This window comes from Penicillium cosmopolitanum, assembly GCF_028827165.1.
Source record: "Penicillium cosmopolitanum strain IBT 29677 chromosome Unknown utg000009l:1.0-9042332.0:1.0-9050551.0, whole genome shotgun sequence".
In the NCBI taxonomy this organism is placed as follows: domain Eukaryota; kingdom Fungi; phylum Ascomycota; class Eurotiomycetes; order Eurotiales; family Aspergillaceae; genus Penicillium; species Penicillium cosmopolitanum.
Genome location: NW_026622679.1, coordinates 6849137 through 6867473, shown reverse-complemented (window position 1 = coordinate 6867473; position 18337 = coordinate 6849137). Strand labels below are relative to the sequence as shown.

The 18337-nt window shown below is 50.0% G+C and overlaps 8 protein-coding genes across 8 annotated transcripts; 4 read left to right on the top strand and 4 right to left on the bottom strand.

Moving 5' to 3' along the window:
- Nucleotides 1-303: 303 nt before the first annotated feature.
- On the top strand, nt 304-1840 carry N7509_010652 (putative 2-methylcitrate dehydratase (PrpD); the record flags this gene model as incomplete). The annotated part of the gene is made up of 2 exons (XM_056635289.1): nt 304-634; nt 702-1840. The coding sequence occupies 2 exons, from the start codon at nt 304-306 to the stop codon at nt 1838-1840; spliced, it is 1470 nt and encodes a 489-aa protein (XP_056485909.1).
- Nucleotides 1841-1926: 86 nt separating this feature from the next.
- Nucleotides 1927-3331, bottom strand: N7509_010651 (alpha-ketoacid dehydrogenase kinase family protein; the record flags this gene model as incomplete). The annotated part of the gene is made up of 2 exons (XM_056635288.1): nt 1927-3069; nt 3128-3331. 2 exons carry the CDS (start codon nt 3329-3331, stop codon nt 1927-1929), a joined length of 1347 nt encoding a protein of 448 aa, XP_056485908.1.
- Nucleotides 3332-4089: 758 nt separating this feature from the next.
- On the bottom strand, nt 4090-4388 carry N7509_010650 (uncharacterized protein; the record flags this gene model as incomplete). The annotated part of the gene is made up of 2 exons (XM_056635287.1): nt 4090-4177; nt 4300-4388. Coding segments are annotated over 2 exons (177 nt in total), but the record flags the coding sequence as incomplete, so codon positions are not given.
- Nucleotides 4389-5327: 939 nt separating this feature from the next.
- N7509_010649 (urea carboxylase-associated family protein) lies at nt 5328-6340 on the bottom strand (the record flags this gene model as incomplete). Its single annotated transcript, XM_056635286.1, has 2 exons — nt 5328-5524; nt 5602-6340. The coding sequence occupies 2 exons, from the start codon at nt 6338-6340 to the stop codon at nt 5328-5330; spliced, it is 936 nt and encodes a 311-aa protein (XP_056485906.1).
- Nucleotides 6341-7323: 983 nt separating this feature from the next.
- Nucleotides 7324-8229, bottom strand: N7509_010648 (uncharacterized protein; the record flags this gene model as incomplete). Its single annotated transcript, XM_056635285.1, has 1 exon — nt 7324-8229. The coding sequence occupies one exon, from the start codon at nt 8227-8229 to the stop codon at nt 7324-7326; it is 906 nt and encodes a 301-aa protein (XP_056485905.1).
- A 626-nt stretch (nt 8230-8855) lies between these two features.
- On the top strand, nt 8856-12682 carry N7509_010647 (GTPase BMS1; the record flags this gene model as incomplete). The annotated part of the gene is made up of 5 exons (XM_056635284.1): nt 8856-8913; nt 9005-9075; nt 9138-9227; nt 9291-11922; nt 11964-12682. The coding sequence occupies 5 exons, from the start codon at nt 8856-8858 to the stop codon at nt 12680-12682; spliced, it is 3570 nt and encodes a 1189-aa protein (XP_056485904.1).
- An 884-nt stretch (nt 12683-13566) lies between these two features.
- N7509_010646 (glycoside hydrolase family 28 protein) lies at nt 13567-15355 on the top strand (the record flags this gene model as incomplete). Its single annotated transcript, XM_056635283.1, has 5 exons — nt 13567-13836; nt 13902-14261; nt 14326-14471; nt 14526-14979; nt 15068-15355. 5 exons carry the CDS (start codon nt 13567-13569, stop codon nt 15353-15355), a joined length of 1518 nt encoding a protein of 505 aa, XP_056485903.1.
- A 1065-nt stretch (nt 15356-16420) lies between these two features.
- N7509_010645 (uncharacterized protein) lies at nt 16421-17879 on the top strand (the record flags this gene model as incomplete). Its single annotated transcript, XM_056635282.1, has 2 exons — nt 16421-16868; nt 17191-17879. 2 exons carry the CDS (start codon nt 16421-16423, stop codon nt 17877-17879), a joined length of 1137 nt encoding a protein of 378 aa, XP_056485902.1.
- Nucleotides 17880-18337: the final 458 nt, after the last annotated feature.

Sequence of the window (18337 nt, the reverse complement as noted above, 5' to 3'; positions counted from 1 at the left end):
ATATCTTCAAGCTTGGCAAAATGCAAAATGGATATAGAACTTGAAATATACGACTGCTTGTAACCATGGGGCTGATAAGGATGGCGATGAACGGGACATTCGAGTTTAAACTGGTAATCTCATGAATGGACCGAGCCCGGCCAAGCAACATTGCAGCCTGGTATGGTCGCACACGATTACAGACAAACGATCTACTAGTAGAGTGTAGTCCAGCCGAAATCTTCAAGAGCTCCAGTTGAATTACACATCATCCACCTACCGCAACATACACCATAGATATCATACTCAAGGCTGCTTGAGTCTATGGCTCGCCCGTATGATAAGGCCATAGCTGACGTGACACACTACGTCTATCATTTCAAACTCGACAAGAGCGATGGAATAATATGGGAACGGGCTCGAACGGCACTTCTTGATGCATTAGGATGTGCGATAGAGACGGCAGTGACAAGCTTGGAAGCTCAGAGTCTAATCCAGCCTCTTATTCAGGACACGATCATCCCCGGTGCGTTTCAAGTGCCGGGGACAAGTTTAAAAGTCGATCCTGTCGAGGGCGCTTTCGACCTGGGGGTTTTGATACGGTATCTGGATCATAATGATGCACTGGGAGGAGCGGAATGGGGCCACCCATCAGGTATTTCATATCGAAGATAGAATGATCCTGGATAGAAACAGAAGTTGACCAACTTGAATGAATATAGATAACCTAGCAGCCATTCTTCCCGTTATGGATTGGTTATCTCGCGCTTCCATACCAGGTCGTCCTGGACATGCAGGACCACCCTTGACAATGACTACCTTGCTTGAGGCATTGATTAAAGCGTACGAGATACAGGGATGCTATCAAATGCAGAATGCATTCAACAAATATGGAATCGATCATGTAGTATTGGTGAAGCTGGCGTCTACCGCTGTTGTATCTTGGCTGATGGGCTTGACGGAGGAACAAACTATGGCTTCCATCTCTCATGTCTGGATGGATGGGCACCCGACCCGGGTCTACCGTTCTAAAAGCAGCACGATTCCACGCAAAGGGTGGGCCGCAGGTGATGCCGCTCACAGGGCTGTACAAATCGCTCTATATATCAGGGCTGGCCAGCCCGGGGCACCAGAGGCATTGACCGCAAAGCCATGGGGATTTCTGGCTCGAACATTCGGTGAACGAGGGTTCGAGTTTCCCAGGCCATTTGGCACGTGGACTGTTCGAAATGTTTTCTTCAAAACGATGCCTGTCGAGGGGCATGGTATCTCGGCCGTGGAAGCAGCTATCGTGCAGCGGCAGAGGATAGTGGACCAAGGGCTGCCTGAGCCGACCAAGCATATCGAACGTATTGAGCTGCGCACATCTGAAGCGGCCAACCTGATCATCAACAAAAACGGTCCCCTACAAAATGCGGCAGATCGAGACCATTGTATTCAGTATGTTGTCGCTCTGTCTTTCCTGAAAGGTAGTGCTCCAGCAGCAACCGATTACTCCGATGAAAGCCCATGGGCAGTCAGTGCCGAGTTGGCACATCTCAGGGGCAAGATAAGTGTTCGCTCTGATCCACAGCTCACCCGGGATTATTTGGATCTAGACATGAAGAGTATTGGCACAGGGTTGACAGTCGTTCTTATAGACGGCACAGTACTTCCAGAGGTTCTAGTCGAGTACCCGATTGGCCATGTGCGAGACGCCCGAACCAAGCGAGCTTTGCAAACGAAATTCATGTGCAATATGGCACACCTGTTTTCAGAGACAGAGATAGCCCATATGTTGGAGGTTGTTGAGAACATGGATACACCGATTGTGGACTTGGTGGACTTGCTTGCTCGGCCAGTGGCCAAAGGGAGACTGTAAAAGGAGTCCCATTCATTTGGCGAGCTCGCGCCGGGATTGTTCACATTATGACATCTTTCAATCAACCTTACCAACGCCTTGTAGAGTCAAGTAAACATCCGTACCCATCCCCAAAGACTTTGCACAGCAATGCTACCACCAAAGTATTCTGCATAGGCACGACTCAGAGGTAATCCATACCCAAGACCAGCAATACTACTCAAATGGCCACCACTACCAGACAGTGTATTCAAGGCGTCAAGATTCCCATTCGCCGAATTGGAAAAATCCATATCAGAGAATGTGGTGAAACTGTATGACCAGATATGAGGCAAGACTTCAGGGGGGATGCCACCTCCCCGATCACGAATGCGAATTGTAATACTCTGCGACGATGGGTTCGAATATCCGATCGCCTCATTCGTAGAAGACGTATCCTCGGCTAGATCGACCCCAGCATCGGCCTCTTCCTGATACGGATGCTCTTTCCCGGGGACATCAGGCGCAGCGGCGATTGTAATCTCAATGGGCTCGCGTTCATTGCCCGACTCGATAGTCGCGCGGAACGCATTTTTCAGCAACTCCGTAATGATGTATTCCACATGCACAGGGATATGCGCGAATGTAGCCTCTGGCTCTCCTCCAATTTCGAGACGTGGGCGGACTCCATACTTGAGCTCGCAGATTTCCCCAACAAAATCCTCGCAGAGCCTGATGATTCGGGAAGGCTGTAGACCAGTATCTATGACCCCAATGTAGTTGGGTGGAATAGAGCTATTAGGCGAGGCTGGCTCGGCCTGTGCTCGACTCGCTGGATCGTCGGTTACTGGTTGTGAGGCATAATGCAGAGCTAGGTGCTGCTCGGCGATCAACCGAGTGCCGATACGTGCTCGTAAATGGGTGTCCAAGAAGCGTGTCACGTCCTCCGGACTCACGTACTTTTGACATTCGAGGAATCCTCGCGCGAGAACGGGGATGGTGTTGGTATGTGTTTGGACGAGGTCGGCGAGCACGTCACCGAAACGATTCTCTTCCTCGAGAGTTGTGATCTCCCGTTGTTGGTAGGGCAGTAGGGCCGACAGTGAGTGTTGGTAATTGTTGTATATCTTCGACACATGGGGGTTGGAGACGACGATAAATGGGAGGTTACGCAGGGCTTGGATCCGCGAGGCTAACCGCGCGGGGGGAGGGAGAGGGTGAAATTCGCCGAAGCTAGCAGTGCTTCTTTGGACAGTGGTGGACGTCCTTGCCTAGACAATGGAGAATGTGTGAGCGCTATTCAAGATAAATGAGGTTTGAAGAATCAACAGTCATATACCTCAGTAAATCTGCCAGTGTCAAGCGTCGACGCGGGCTTGAGGCTAGCTGAGCAACCTCGTCTCTGGCGGCATCCGAGCCGGACCTGTGAAGGGACCAATTGTGAGCCGGCCGCGATGTTGAAGACAGGCGAAGTAGGCTCTGGGGCGTGCACAAGAGTCGCCTTTGAACTCCAACCGGCAGAGTTCTTGACATTATGGCAGCCATTTTGTGCCGTGGGGCAAGAGGAGGGGAGAAGTTGGTGTGGGAGATAATTCGGTCGTGCTCATCTTTGTTGAGGCGGTGACGATCCGCTGGGGGCGGATATCCTCGGCCTGGCAATGCTTTACTAGTGGACAGTGGACACTATCAGGGAACTTCCCTGCTTGGTATGCAAGTATTTGCTTATCTTTGATACTTTCGAAGCAAGTATACCTCCAGCGACACAGTTTATCTGTTCATGTTCAAATTTTGCAGTATATTCAATTCAATTTTTGAGTGTAAACCCCCACCATGCGAACTTGAGGGGTGGCTCGACATTGGATACAGCATACGCCCTGCATGACGATCTGAGCCTCCCTGCATATCATGACAAAGAAGGTGCAGGATGCGTCAGCACCGCCTTTTATGAAGATGGTAACATGAGGTACCTGGTGTTGGGTACTCCTGTACTATAGATTCGCGTAGAACCGAGAAAAACAAAAGATCCATCGTAAAGATGTCATTGACATTCGTTAAAATCATTCCCTACTAGGGTACACAGGGGGATGAACCGTCCCAGTCGGGATCAAACGCTCGAAGAAGGTAGTATGTACAGAAGATAGGCAGATGGCGGCGAAGCGTGTGTCCAGTATTGAGTCATCACGCCAAAAGCAAGAGTACCGCCCCGCTCTCCTTTCTGGTCTGGTTGAAAGGCCCATGAAGCGTCAACGGTCCATCGGTACAGCCAGACTGATCAAGAAAGGGAAATCGAATCACTGGGTCGAGACGCTGCCGTCAGCCTCCACGTGGATGTGCTCGGATGACTCCAGGGTATCGACGTGGTCCTCAGGGTACTCGACGCTATAGGTTGATGGTGAGTAAGTTTTCCAACGGTGATAACTCGGATTTAGGTGGGAAAGGGAGAGGAGGGGGCGGGATAGAGGGGTTTGAGGGGCTTGAGGGGTACCGGCGCGTCAACTTACGTGAAGCCCTTGATGAGACTGTACTCATGCTTGATGGTGCCTCCCTTCTCACGAGCTTGGTCCTTGGCCCTGAGTGAACAAATTTTGTTAGCTTAGAGATACGGTGTACTCAAATTTCGAGGTGGACAAACTTCTCGAGCTCCTCGGGAGGAGAGTCCTGCTTCAGGGTAACCTGGATGTGAGTGATGTCAGCGGATGTTCCTTTGAGTTGGAGATGTAGGAAGATAAGCTAGCCACATACGTTGTAAAGAGGCATTTTGGATCAACGGAATAGAACTGAGGTAAGGATCCGAGTTTTGTTTGGAGGGAGTGTGCAATAGAATTTGAGCAAGGGAGAAAGAGAAAGGGACAGAGGGAGGAAGAGGAGTTGGAGGGGAAGCGAAGGAGGGTCGAGCTGTGGTGGAGATAAGAAGAAGCGGAGGTGGGGGGGAGGGGCGACTTAAATACTTCCCCTTCGTTCAAGTTTCCCTTTCCTCCAGGCTTTCTTCCTAGTTCAGTATTACCAGGGCAGTACCTGAACTGAGTTGAAATGGGTTGACCTGGGCTAAACTGATAAGGGTGACTCGTTTACTCCATACTACTACGTAGAGTACCTCCTGTATTCCGTACCTAGCGGATGGTTATCGACTTTGACCGGTTACACTACACGGCGGGTCTCCACACTGTCCGACATGAACATGTCGTGATTGTCTCTACAATTAGTCCACCTTAAGGCAGTAGTTCTACGTAGCTTACTTCCCATAAGTATGTCTAGGACATACATATCCAGCTTACCAGGCTGACGGTGATGATGATGTGCCTCGCACACTGCTTGCGCCATTGATGGATTACCTCATTGTGTGGACCAACACTCTATTCTGGTGGCCCAGTTTAGTTTAGGTTTGGTCCGAGTTGATGTAACGATGCGGCAAATACCCGATGACGATATTACTTACGATCCTGGAACTCCCTCAAAACGCGGGGCACTGGCGATCACGTGTACGTGTGAATGCATGTCATTTCTGGTCTTGCTCCGAGTCTTGTTTTTGCTACAGTCCAGTATAACCATCCTTCTCGCGAGGCGGCATCCGCATACCGTGTTGGCCCTGATATTTGGGGCTATCCGGCGTCTTCCACCCCTCCAACACCTTGGGGTCCGCCAGCTGATACACCTCCACCCCCAGAGGGCGACAGGTCGCGCCCATACCCCCTTCCTTGTCATCCCACCCCCAATTAGAGAGGTCGCCTGAGAAAACAAGGTCAGTACAATTGGTAAAATGTTGTCCAGGGTATTCGCGCCCTCGTGTCAGAAGTGAAACGTACCACCAGGGCATGCAGATAGCGCACAAAGAACATCCACCTCGGCAAAAAACTCGAAGTACTCTCCCGAATTTGCGGGGGAGGTCTCCATGAAGTATTTCCCCTGTTCATCCAGCCCCGTCACTTGAAACACATTCAGTACATCGTGAACATCCAACTCGGTCAATCCGTAGGGAAACACGGCACGCGTGAGATTCGAGTGGCAGTGGAAATCAAATGTCTCGCCGCCCATTAATAGATTGACGTAGGGGTCGCAGCGAGTCCCCAGTAAGTCGTGCACTCGACCTCCAAACTGTGTGGTCCCGAATTCAACTTCTGGCTTGCGCGTCCCATCTGGGCCAAGTACATCATGCAATTGCCCGCCGCCGAGGGAATCACCGGTGATTGTCACCAGTGGCCGCAGGCAGGGTAGATTGGACCATAGACGATCACCAACAGACACATGGGAAGCGTGGATCTGACGGGTGCGAGCGGCCCACATACGCTCGCGGGGGTTGTTAGCATTCCAGATGTTCAAATCACCCACTTGCGGGCCCTGCGGTGTAGTCAACCGGCAGATGTGACCGGCGGGGACTACCCAAGCCTGACCGGAGCATGGTCGAATTGTGAAAGATTCCTTGGGGAGACGAGCTGCTGGGTCGGATGCAGTTTTGGAGATTGACTGGTAGAGTTGGGAGGTAGCGTGTATGCCCGAGTCAGGAGGGGCCGTGTAGGCTGGCGGGGGTCGACGAGCGGCAGACATCTTTCGAGATGGAGGATAGTATTAGAGAGTAGTAGTAAACGAAATATTCCTAATCAATTAAATGCGCTATGGATTTCACTTATATACTAGTAGCCTAGTCGGTACGGCAAATCTCCGCTACTCGCATTCTTATACCTATTCTATATGTATGTCCATCCGAGAGTTGGGACTTGGATCTTCCAATGATTGCCCCGCATCTTCGATACGAGCGGAGTCGAATGGACCTTTTTACGTACTTCTTTTTCGATATCGGCTCTTGACGTGATCTAGTCGAACTATCGCAGCAACGCGACTGTCGGGAGGATTTCCCGATAAATCTGACGCCATCGCATGAAGATACCATTCACAATTCACCGGCCCTGGATAGTGGGGAGTTGGATCTAAACGGCGTCCATCCCTGTCGGCCCGACGGGGTTATCGCTCCTCCTCCGGTCCCCAGTGCTATTTCGACCACCCTTTTTACTAAATTTGACCATGGTCCTTCTTAGTCTATTGCTAGTAGTAGGTTAGTATATATTCCCAATCCAAATTTAGATACACCTCCGCTAGTACGTCCATTGTACTCCGGACATTTAACTACCTCAGGCTGTTCTTGTTCAAGAGGTCTCCAGAGCTTATATATAGATAGAGGTACTTCCGCACGCTGCTATCCTTCTAAATTATAGCCAATATCTCAATGAATATCCCAAAGAAAAAATTGATGATTTATAAGAAGACTCAGAGAGAGAGAGAGAGAGAGAGTTTAGCTCACAAGGGTTAGCGGAGTAAGTTATAGGGGGTACAGTGGCGCTGTAAGCTTGAAGTTTCCAGCTGTCTATTGCCTACCATTATTTATCGCCTTCGAATAGTAGACTAGTAGCTACCTGAGATGGTATAAATTGGCCATTCTTTTCGTCTCAGGTAGCTACTAGTTGGAAGCTTTTGCGGCGCCGCTGTATCGCTCTCTGGAGCCAGATAGGAATGCTCATGAACGAGGCAGAAGGTCAAGTGCCCATTTCAAGCAAATTTCTCAGGAAATCTTGCACGAACCAAACTCGTTCCGCAAATCTTCGAAGCCCCTCTTCACTCAAGGTGAAGTTCGCTTCCGGACCTTGGCTGCGACCAGTCACCTTTCGGAAATCAAGGCCAAGGTCCGAGGTCCCAGAAGTAGAAACCGTCTCGTTGCCAGCGTGGGAGATTTGTTTAGTTGCAGTTCGAGAGTATATGAGGGATAATGAGTGTGTTGCTCGGCTGTAGTTGGGGTTTGGCACAAGTTCCCAACGGTTGATCTGGATTTTAGGAACATCACGGTAAATCGCGATTGAGATCACTATTTGAACAGATGAATCAGAAGACTCAAGCCACCCACGACTGACAAGGTCAAGTTGTCGTTGTGACTGGGAGAGTCCAACTTCGAGAACAAGCTTTGGATTATGATGTTCTGTTATAGAAACCCAATTTGAATCAGCTTCTTTTTTCCAGTTTCCTACTGTTGTTGTTGCAGAACCAAGTGGGATAACTTCATCATCCAATCCTAATCTAGTGATTTCCCTCCCAACTAACTTGTCAAAATCTCGAATCGCTACTTCGTGTGCCTGGTGAGGTAGAACTTTGACGATTAATGTTTTTGTCAAAACATTGTAATATAGACGACGTTGTCTTGATTCGTCATCCGAAGATAGTGTATAAAAATTAGACAGAGGTACTTCAGTAAACACGAGGAATTGTTTTGACGTTTTATTTTGTAAAAGTGCTGTTCGGTGGAGGTATACAGTTTTTCGGAAACCCCGGACACTCGTGAAGCAGGAACTGTCGGACTCGAGAAGAAAAAACTCAAGCTGATTAAAGTCTTGACCAGGGGTATCAGAAGCGTCTGCGAGGGGAGAAAGAGACTCGTTTAGAGTGTTCATGATGTTAGCGGATGAATGACCGATACGGGAAGTAGAAATGTAGTAGTTTACTGTTTATAGCTGGAGCCCGGAGGTTGAACAGGAAGCTACGGGCCGGATCTGGAACCCGTGATCCGTAGATGATCCGTAGATGATCCGTATGAGGGTTGCTGAACGGACCACCCTTCTACTTAATGGACCATGGTCCTTCCGAATCCAGATTAATGTGTAATTCCCATACAAACTTGGGTATGCGACCTCTACGTCTAATGTCTAGGACCTCCGATACCTATATCTCCTCTTGCTCTGATTCGATAGCTTTGCCACTGTCTCAAATTAAGGTATATAGCTGCCTCCATCTTATATTCGAGTATATACTGATCTAGATATAGGTCTACAATAGCTACCACAATGGTCTATTTAGCAAATGGGGTGGTCTCCGTATACTCCGTACCTTGGCGGTCCACGTGATTTAGCATTCCGTTCCAGGTCCACCGCCTCTCAAATTGCCGGGTCTCTCCGCCTCGAAAAAATAATTCTGGAGCAGTCGTTGGCCATACCCAGTCGCTGTCCCCTCGTTGTCAGTGCTCTCTTTTGGTGAATTTTCACAGAAGAGAACTGAGGTCAGGGACCTCTTTGCTGCCAAAATGGAGCAGCAATCTAACAGGTCTCATCGACCTGCAAAGGAGAAGAAGAAATTCGAAGGTATGCTCACAGCAAACTCGCGCAATCTGAATTTGCGGCCAAACCTCGATGGAGGAGGAACATCTTGCTAACTTGATATTCTACTCTATAGGGTCAAATCCGAAGGCCTTCACATTCTCCAAAACCGGAAAACTCAACCGTCAGCAAGCGCGGTCCCACGATGTACGTACCAATTCCATTAGACCAAGCTGTTATACTATTGCTAACCTGGTTTGCTGCGGTAGGTCAAGGAAAAGCGTCTTCATGTGCCCCAAGTGGATCGCATGCCCGAGGAGGCTCCTCCGACGGTCGTTGCGCTCGTCGGACCCTCTGGTGTAAGTTTCTAGCTGGTGTATCTTTCGAATATCGTTTCGGCACTGACAATAACTTCCTCTCAGGTCGGAAAAACCACTCTGCTCAAGTCTTTGATTAAGCGCTATACGAAGCAAACTCTGAGCTCGCCCCAAGGACCCTTGACCGTCGTCACGTCGAAGAAGAAGCGCCTCACATTTATCGAATGCCCTTCCGACTCTCTGGCCGCTATGATCGATGTGGCCAAGGTCGCGGATATCATCCTGCTGATGATCGACGGAAACTATGGTTTCGAGATGGAGACAATGGAATTCTTGAACGCCTTATCTACCAGCGGTATGCCCGGTAACGTATTTGGTATTCTCACCCATCTCGATCTCTTCAAAAAACAGAGTACCCTGCGCATGGCCAAGAAGCGCCTTAAGCACCGTTTCTGGAGCGAACTTTACCAGGGTGCCAAGCTTTTCTACCTCTCCGGTGTTATCAACGGCCGCTATCCCGATCGTGAAGTCCACAATTTATCTCGATTCCTCTCCATCATGAAGAACCCCCGTCCGCTCATCTGGCGCAATTCGCATCCGTATGCGCTTGCCGATCGCTTCCTCGATATCACTCCTCCCACCAACATTGAAGCCAACCCCAAGTGTGACCGTACCGTTGCGCTCTACGGCTATCTTCGAGGTACCAATTTTCCCGCCAATGGTGCTAGAGTGCATGTTCCCGGTGTTGGCGACTTGACAGTTTCTGGAATTGAGGGTCTTCCTGATCCTTGCCCTACCCCACATATGGACCAGCAAATAGCAAAGGCATCTGGCAAGACTTCTCGACGCAGACTTGGAGACAAACAAAAATTACTGTTTGCTCCCATGTCCGATGTTGGCGGTGTCTTGGTTGACAAGGATGCCGTGTATATTGATATCAAGACACAAACCTTTAATCGGGACTCGGAAGACGAGGAAGAATCCGATAGCGAGGACCGTCGTGGTCTTGGTGAACAGCTTGTTGTTGGTCTACAGGGTGAGCGGAAACTGCTTGGTGAAGCCGATCAGGGTGTGCGCCTCTTCCGTGGTGGTGATGCGATCTCCCGAGCGGACGAAGATGACGAGAGTGGTCGGAAGCACAGAAGACACGCCCGTATTGCTGATATCGAGCAAGACGGTGCTGCTGCATCCGACGAGGAGTTCAGCGGCGATGATGACGAGGAAGATGACGAGGAAGAGAACTTCAGCGGTGATGAAGATGATGACGAAGTCGACGTTTCCGCGCCAGCTGATTTCGAGAAGAAGTTCAAACAGCGTCAGAACGGCAAGAATGATGGCGATGATGAAGATATTGCGTTCGCCGATAGTGACTCTGACCTGGGTTCCATCTCTTCTGTCGAGGACCAAGAGCTTGAGAGCGGTGGTGAAGAGGACGATGAGGAGGAGGAGGAGGAGGAGGAGGAGGAGGACGATGACGAAGAAGAAGAAGATGACGAGGATGAGGATGAAGAGGGGAATGCCCGATGGAAGGAGAACATGGTGGCCAACGCAAAAGCTCTTCACGGCAAGCGACCTGCATTCCGTGTCGCCGATCTCTCGCGTATGATGTATGACGAGTCTATCAGTCCCGCTGATGTTGTGCAAATATGGCGTGGAGAGGATGATGATGAGGAAGAGAGCGACGACGAAGCTGAAAAGGAAGAAACCGACGACTTCTTCAAGAAGACAAACAACGAGAAGAAGGACGAATCCGACTACCGTGCCGTGCCTGAATACGACTATGACGAATTGGAGCGAAAATGGCGCGACGAGGAATTGATCGAATCTCTTAAACAGCGCTTTGTCACCGGCAAGCTCTCTGCTGGTGGCCTCGACGATCTCGACGAAGTTGACTCGGATGATTTCGACGACGACGGCGAAGATGACGAGGGCGATGGAGCATTCGAGGATCTGGAGACGGGTGAAACCTTCGATGGCTTCAAGGAAGATGGCGAGGAGGATGAGGAAAACGAAGACGAAGAGGCTGAGCCTGAAGAACCTATGGATCTGGAGGCTGAGCGTGAACGCAATGCTCAGAAAAAGGAGGAATTGAAACTTCGTTTCGAAGAAGAGGATCGTGAAGGTTTTGCCAATGCTAAAGAAGGCGAGCGAGATGGTGGGGATGGCGAGTTCGGCGAGGACGATTGGTATGATCTGCAGAAGGCAAAGATGCAAAAGCAGCTTGATATCAACCGTGCTGAGTTTGATACCCTCGATCCGTCCTCTCGAGCTCGTGCTGAAGGTTACAAGGCCGGTACCTACGCACGAATTGTCCTTGAGAACGTCCCTTACGAGTTTGCGTCCAAGTTCAGCCCTCGTTACCCCGTCATTGTCGGAGGACTCGCTCCTACCGAGGACCGTTTCGGATATGTTCAGATCCGTATCAAGCGTCACCGTTGGCACAAGAAGATTCTCAAGAGCAACGATCCTTTGATATTCTCACTGGGCTGGCGTCGTTTCCAGTCCTTGCCAATCTACAGTACTTCTGACAGTCGGACTCGAAACCGTATGCTCAAGTATACTCCCGAGCACATGCACTGCTTCGGTGTCTTCTACGGCCCTCTCGTGGCCCCGAACACTGGTTTCTGCTGTGTTCAATCATTCTCCAACAAGAACCCTGGTTTCCGTATTGCTGCGACCGGCGTGGTTTTGAGCGTGGACGAGCACACTGAGATTGTTAAGAAGCTCAAACTCACTGGTGCTCCTTACAAGATTTTCAAGAACACTGCCTTCATTAAGGACATGTTCAACTCTTCCTGGAGATTGCCAAATTTGAGGGTGCCTCCATCCGCACCGTCTCTGGTATCCGTGGTCAAATCAAGCGAGCCCTCAGCAAGCCTGAAGGCCACTTCCGTGCTACATTTGAGGACAAGATCCTGATGAGTGACCTTGTGTTCCTGCGCGCATGGTATCCCATCAAGCCCCATCGTTTCTACAACCCTGTGACAAACCTGCTTGATCAGGGTGACGGTAAAATGGACGATGGCGGCTGGCAAGGAATGCGTCTTACAGGTGAAGTCCGCCGGGATCAAGGCATCCCCACTCCCCTCAACAAAGACTCTGCCTACCACAAGATCGAGCGTCCTACTCGTCACTTCAACCCCCTGCGTGTGCCCAAGCAGCTGGCTGCCGAGTTGCCTTTCAAGTCGCAGATCACCAAGATGAAGGGTCGAAAGGATCAGACTTATATGCAAAAGCGCGCTGTTGTTCTTGGCGGCGAAGAAAAGAAGGCCCGCGATCTGATGCAAAAGCTTACCACCCTGCGCAACGAGAAGCAAGCGAAGCGGTCGGCCAAGCAGGAAGAACGCCGCAAGGTCTATCGTGCAAAGGTGGCCGACAGCCTGGAGAAGAAAGCGGCGCGCGAGAAGAGAGAGCGCGACGATTACTGGCGTCGCGAGGGCAAGAAGCGCAAGAATCCAGATGGCGAGTCTGGTGGTCGTGGAAAGCGACGCGGTTAATCTCACTTGGGAGTCTTGTACATGTCATTATGGACATAGATACATTTTTGTTTTGCATAGACGGTGTTTTGAGTCCCAAAAGCCAATGTATATCAATTTTTGTCAAAAATTCCCTCAGTCTCAGACAACCATCCCGGTATTACGTGCCTGAGGTAGAGCCAACCACATCTGATGCCCTGGTCTGGAACCTTTCATTGTCTAGATATCACACTTCCTAATCTCTTGCATAGCATGTCCGGCATCTGACCCACGCCATGTCGCTAGTGACTGCCGACCATGATGAACTAGTTCCAAGCGTGTGATGGTTTGTTTCGGCTTGTTTCAACGGTCGTTGATAGCCTCACACTAGCACGCTATAGTACTAGCATGCCTTGGCTTCCTTCTGCCGAGTGAACGCCGCAGCACCATCGTTCTCCCCACCCCATCAAGATGAAACACCCTCTTCGCACTTGGTGCCACCGGAGAAGTACCCCTGATGGAAATAGCGCCAAAATTCACTACTAACATGGACCTTTGATTTCCAGGACGCCGGAAGACGTCAGCAGCGCACTTTAGCCTATACCCAGCAGGAAAAATCAATATAATATTCAGGGGACATGCAGATTATGAACCGACTGATAGGCTTAGATTCATTGGAGGCGAAGTTTCTCCGGCTTAGCGCCAACAGTGGAGTATACTGGCATACTAGTAACTATCGGTCCAGCTCTGATGGAGCCCAGACTATCAAGCAGTGTCCAAGCTTCACTTTGCTCGGCTTAGCTGTGTGTATAAGAATGGTTCGATCTCTTTTTTCGCCCTGGTCCCGAAGTTCTTGGTAGCCCCTTTCCTTTATTTTCATACATTCTTTATTTTATTCATTCTTTTCGGGATTTTATTCTTTCAAAATGCGCAGCGCGCTTTTACTTTCATTCCTTCCCCTGGTCTTGGGATGCAATAACCCTGCCAGCCATGCTTGTGCTTCCGCATACACTGCATCCAGCTCGGAGGCTGCTGCTTTCTGTGCCACCTTCACTGCGAGCAAGGTGACTGCTACTACTGGTCTGCCCAGCTTTGCTTCGGCTTGTGACTTCAAAACCGGACACTTGTCGAGTGCATGCAGTTGTCTTGACACAGCCTGGGCTACGGCTGGTGCCGGGTCCGGTTCCACTGAGGGGGTGAGAGAATATCGATCTCGATAGTCTACAATTATATTTAGTCTAATGTTCGATTTTCTGTATAGTCTAGCGCTGAGCCAACTACTGCCCCGGCGGCGGTTACCAGCACTGTCGCTGTCCCCTCCGTGTCGACTAGCACACCTGTCGAGACCAAGACGACTTTGGTAAAGACTACCAAATCATCAACCCAATCCTCTTCAGCTGCTGTCCCGGAAACAACCCAAGCACCCACCACAGTTTCTAGCAATGTTGCCGCTGCCTCTGTTGCCTCGGATGCTTGCGTTATTACTGAATACGCATCTATCTCTTCTGCTGTCAAGTCTTGCACCAACATCGTTCTTTCCAACATCTCTGCGCCTCCCTCTAGCACCATCGACCTGCAGAGCCTCCAAACCGGTGCTACGGTCACCTTTGCTGGTACCACCGTAAGTGGTAAACTAAGCCGAACACCCTATAGTGATCACTAACGTCTTTCTTCGTGGTGTGTAGACCTTCGGTGATACTTTCGACTCTGACTTCGATCCTATTGTTATTTCCGGAACTGATATTACCATTACTGGTACCTCTGACCACGTCATCGAGGGCAACGGTGCCGCTTACTGGGATGGTGAGGGCTCCAACGGCGGTCAAGACAAGTAAGTAATGATATGAGAGCAATTATGCGTACCAGTTCTAACATGCTATTCCAGACCCAATCACTTCATTGTAGTGAAGCACGTCTATAACTCCGAAATCACCGCCCTCAACATCAAGAACTGGCCTGTCCACTGCTTCTATATCAATGGTGTTCAGCACCTCACCGTTTCTGGGTTGACTCTGGACAACTCTGCTGGCGATGAGCCTAATAGCGCTAGCGGTGATGACGCAGCTGCTCACAACAGTGACGGTTTCGACATATCTGCTAGTGACTATGTCACTTTGGAGAACATCTCCGTTTATAACCAGGATGACTGCGTTGCTGTCACTAGTGGAACCGAGATTACCGTTGACAACATCTATTGCTCTGGTGGTCACGGTCTAAGCATCGGGTCTATTGGTGGTAAGAGCAACAACACTGTGGATGGTGTGACATTTAAGAACTCCCAGGTGGTGGACAGCTCGAATGGATGCCGCATCAAGTCCAACTCTGAGACTACTGGCAGTGTGAGTTTAAGTCCCGTTCTTGATAAATTCTGTTTTGTAAAAAGAGAAAGAAAAGAACAATTGCTAATAAATGTTATCAACTAAACAGGTTAGCAACATCATTTACCAGAACATCACGGTCTCTGGAATCACCGACTATGGTATCGACATCCAGCAGGATTATCTCAATGGCGGTCCTACCGGCGAACCTACCAACGGTGTGACTATCTCTGGAGTCACTTTCACCGATGTCACCGGTACAGCCACTGATGATGCCAAGGACTACTACATCCTTTGTGGCTCGGATAGCTGCTCGGACTTTTCTTTCTCTGGTGTTTCTATCACTGGAGGGGGTGAGACTAGTAGCTGCAACTATCCTTCCAGTGGCTGCCCGTAAAGTTCTTCCCAAGCTGGATTTTGGAGGATCCCTGGCGTATAATTTTAGATTATAGGTAGTAGCACCTAACCATTGACCTTCAAGAGGTTCTAGTTTCTTCAAAATCTTCACCTGGGCAGGCTTCAAGCTCCAAGTGCTACAAGTATCCTTCATCCACCAGGTACACCAAGCCTACTATGATATTGCTGGAATAAATAAAAACCAAGCATCCAATCCCGGTATTCTCTCAATACCCCCTGTATACCTTACTACTTATATCAATCATATCATATTCTCTTCTACTCCGTACTCTATACCCTATAGTCATCCGCATTACTGACCCGGTACACGTGACCACGCGCGTCGCCGGCCCGTTCGAGACGACGCATTCGACTTCCCTCAGGAAACCTTGGATTTTCCAGTACATCGTGAGGTTCGATCTTTTGCTCCTGCACCTGACTAGCATTTCTGAAGAATTTATTTCCATTCCATCGGGTTCATCGGACTGGATTTCCTTGGAGGGCTCACCGGCCGCTTTGCCGCTCGTGCTCAACCTTGCGCGTGCTGGTCGATCGCCACTGCATCGGGCAGATGCTCCTGGCACCCACCGCGGCGTCTCTGGCATTCTCCCGTCCGTCCTCGCAGACATTCAGATCCTGACCGTTAATCTAGCGCATCCTCGGTTGCTTGACCTCGGACATTCCTGGTGCGTCTCGACGAGCGACAAGGCGCGAGAAGATCCTCTTGCATGTTTAGATCATTTGCGCGGCCGCGTCATTTCACAATTGACGCCTGGTCGCGTGCTGTGTGCGCCTTGGGTTTCTTAGGTTTGCTCTGCATTTGACCGAAATTCCCCGCAAAGGCCCCTTTGCTTGACCATGAATGATATCTACAATGGGCCCTCGAGTCGCGGGGTTCCCCATTCGGAGGCCAGTGCGGATACCCTGGTGAACACCGCCGCATCACTTGCGACAGACTCGAGCCGCGCGGGACAAGTCCAGGTTCCACGTTCACCCCAACCTCTTTCTCTGCAAGTGAATGGACTTGAGGCTGGGGTTTACAGTCGGAGAGATTCTAACGTCAGCTATGTCGAATCGTCCCACCGTGGTAGTGAGACGTCCGACGGCCAGCGACCAGAACTACACTCTGCGAGTACCTTCACAGACTACCCCCCCCAGCCAACCATCCTCTTCACTAAACGACTCCAATCGGTCCATGGACCTCGATAACCCCTACTACATGAATGGCGATATTGCGATGGCGAATACAAATGAAGAAATATCAACCTCGGAAGCATTGCATAATTTGAAGAAGACCAATGGAAATGGGTTAATAAGCGGCACAAACGGCGCAGTGAAATTAGAAAAACAGAGCAATGGCTCTCTGTCACCTCTGCGATCGTCAAATCTTTCCAACCTTCGTTCGAGTGCCGGTACGCGATATACACCGGGCCACAAACGAACAGTCACTGGAGATGTAAAACCTATCTCCACATTGGCTGCACCTGTCGCCTCGGACGTCAATGGAGCACGTCGTCGGTCAAAAAGCACGGGCTCACCAGCCCACGAAAGCAGAATTGCTCAAGTAAGGACTCTCTCTGAATGCTCATTCTGAGTGTTATTGACGTAAGAAAAGCTGTCCGTTCATATCCGCACACGACTATCATATGCGGCTGCAAAAATAGAAAAGTCACGGCAGTCACCATCTAATACGGAACTAGCGCTGCGTGGGCTCGAAAGTCTATCTACTTCGAATATTCCCTCGAGCGCTTCAGACTTGACCCCTACGCTAAACTCGCAACCTAGCCAACGACCGTCATCAACCGACGCACCGTCAAATCATCATTCTCACCATAGATCACATTCAGCAATTTCCTCCCCTGGCAAACTCCTTCAGATCCCCAGATTGGCGCCTCCCGTTGATATCGTTGCATCAAATGGAGACACCCGGCGGCGGCGACCAAATCCCAACTGGGCCGCTCAACCATTCGATCGCAGCCCATACGCCCGGCACCGACGCCATCATTCATATCAAGATCCCTCCCTTCGCCCGGCCATTTAATGGGTCACCAAGAGTTATAGGGCCAGGAACACCGTCCATCCCTCCAACAAGTCGGGCGCCTACATCATCGAACGGGTATTACGGATCACGAACCCAATCAGAGAACACTGCTATGGAGCAGGACGCAATCGAAACGTTGCTTTTCATGTCTAGCCCTGAGAACTCCGGGTACCGCTCCAGTCCTCGACCCTTGCAACCGCCTGCCACGCAACAAAGTTTGAATGCATCGCTGTATGGCAACAATGAGAAGCACGGAACAGAAGCAGGAACTCAACACAGTCAAAGCCCACAGAGTGGCGAGTCCATTTACGGCCAAGATGCGAAATCCCAAAGCCTTAGATTAGGCCTAGAGGCTCACGCAGGGGATGAGATCGATCGTATTCTGGACCAGATGGACAGCGACAGCGAGGAAGACACACGGTACGCCTCACATCGCCTCGGGAAAGACCGGCATATTAGAGGGCATCATGGCGGAAGAAAATGATCATTCGAATAAGAGGTGCGTTTTATTCGAACGAACACCAGGTTTGTAATGCATCGCATCGACATTTAGCAAATACTTGGAGCTTGTTTCCATTTGCATTAGTGACCTTTTGTGGGGGCTTTGCGTTGCCCATTTAATCATATTTCATGGTATTCAGTGGCTTGGATCATAGCCATGAAAAGCCTTAGGCTCACTACCAATGGCATTACGAATTAATACATTATCCTTGCTGATCCTGATGCAATTTTGTAAATCTTGCGCCTTTCTATTCACCGGTCCATAATAGAACCGGCCTGGCTTTGTAGCTGTTACGGCAAAAACTACAGGTATTTTCCAGCTCTTCATCAAATTGACCGTAGATTGGATTCCTTGACGACCTTCCTGGGCTCATACTAGCAATCTATTTCGACCTCTTCAATTCTATAACTAAGTATTTGTTCGATTTCGTTGCCTCCAAT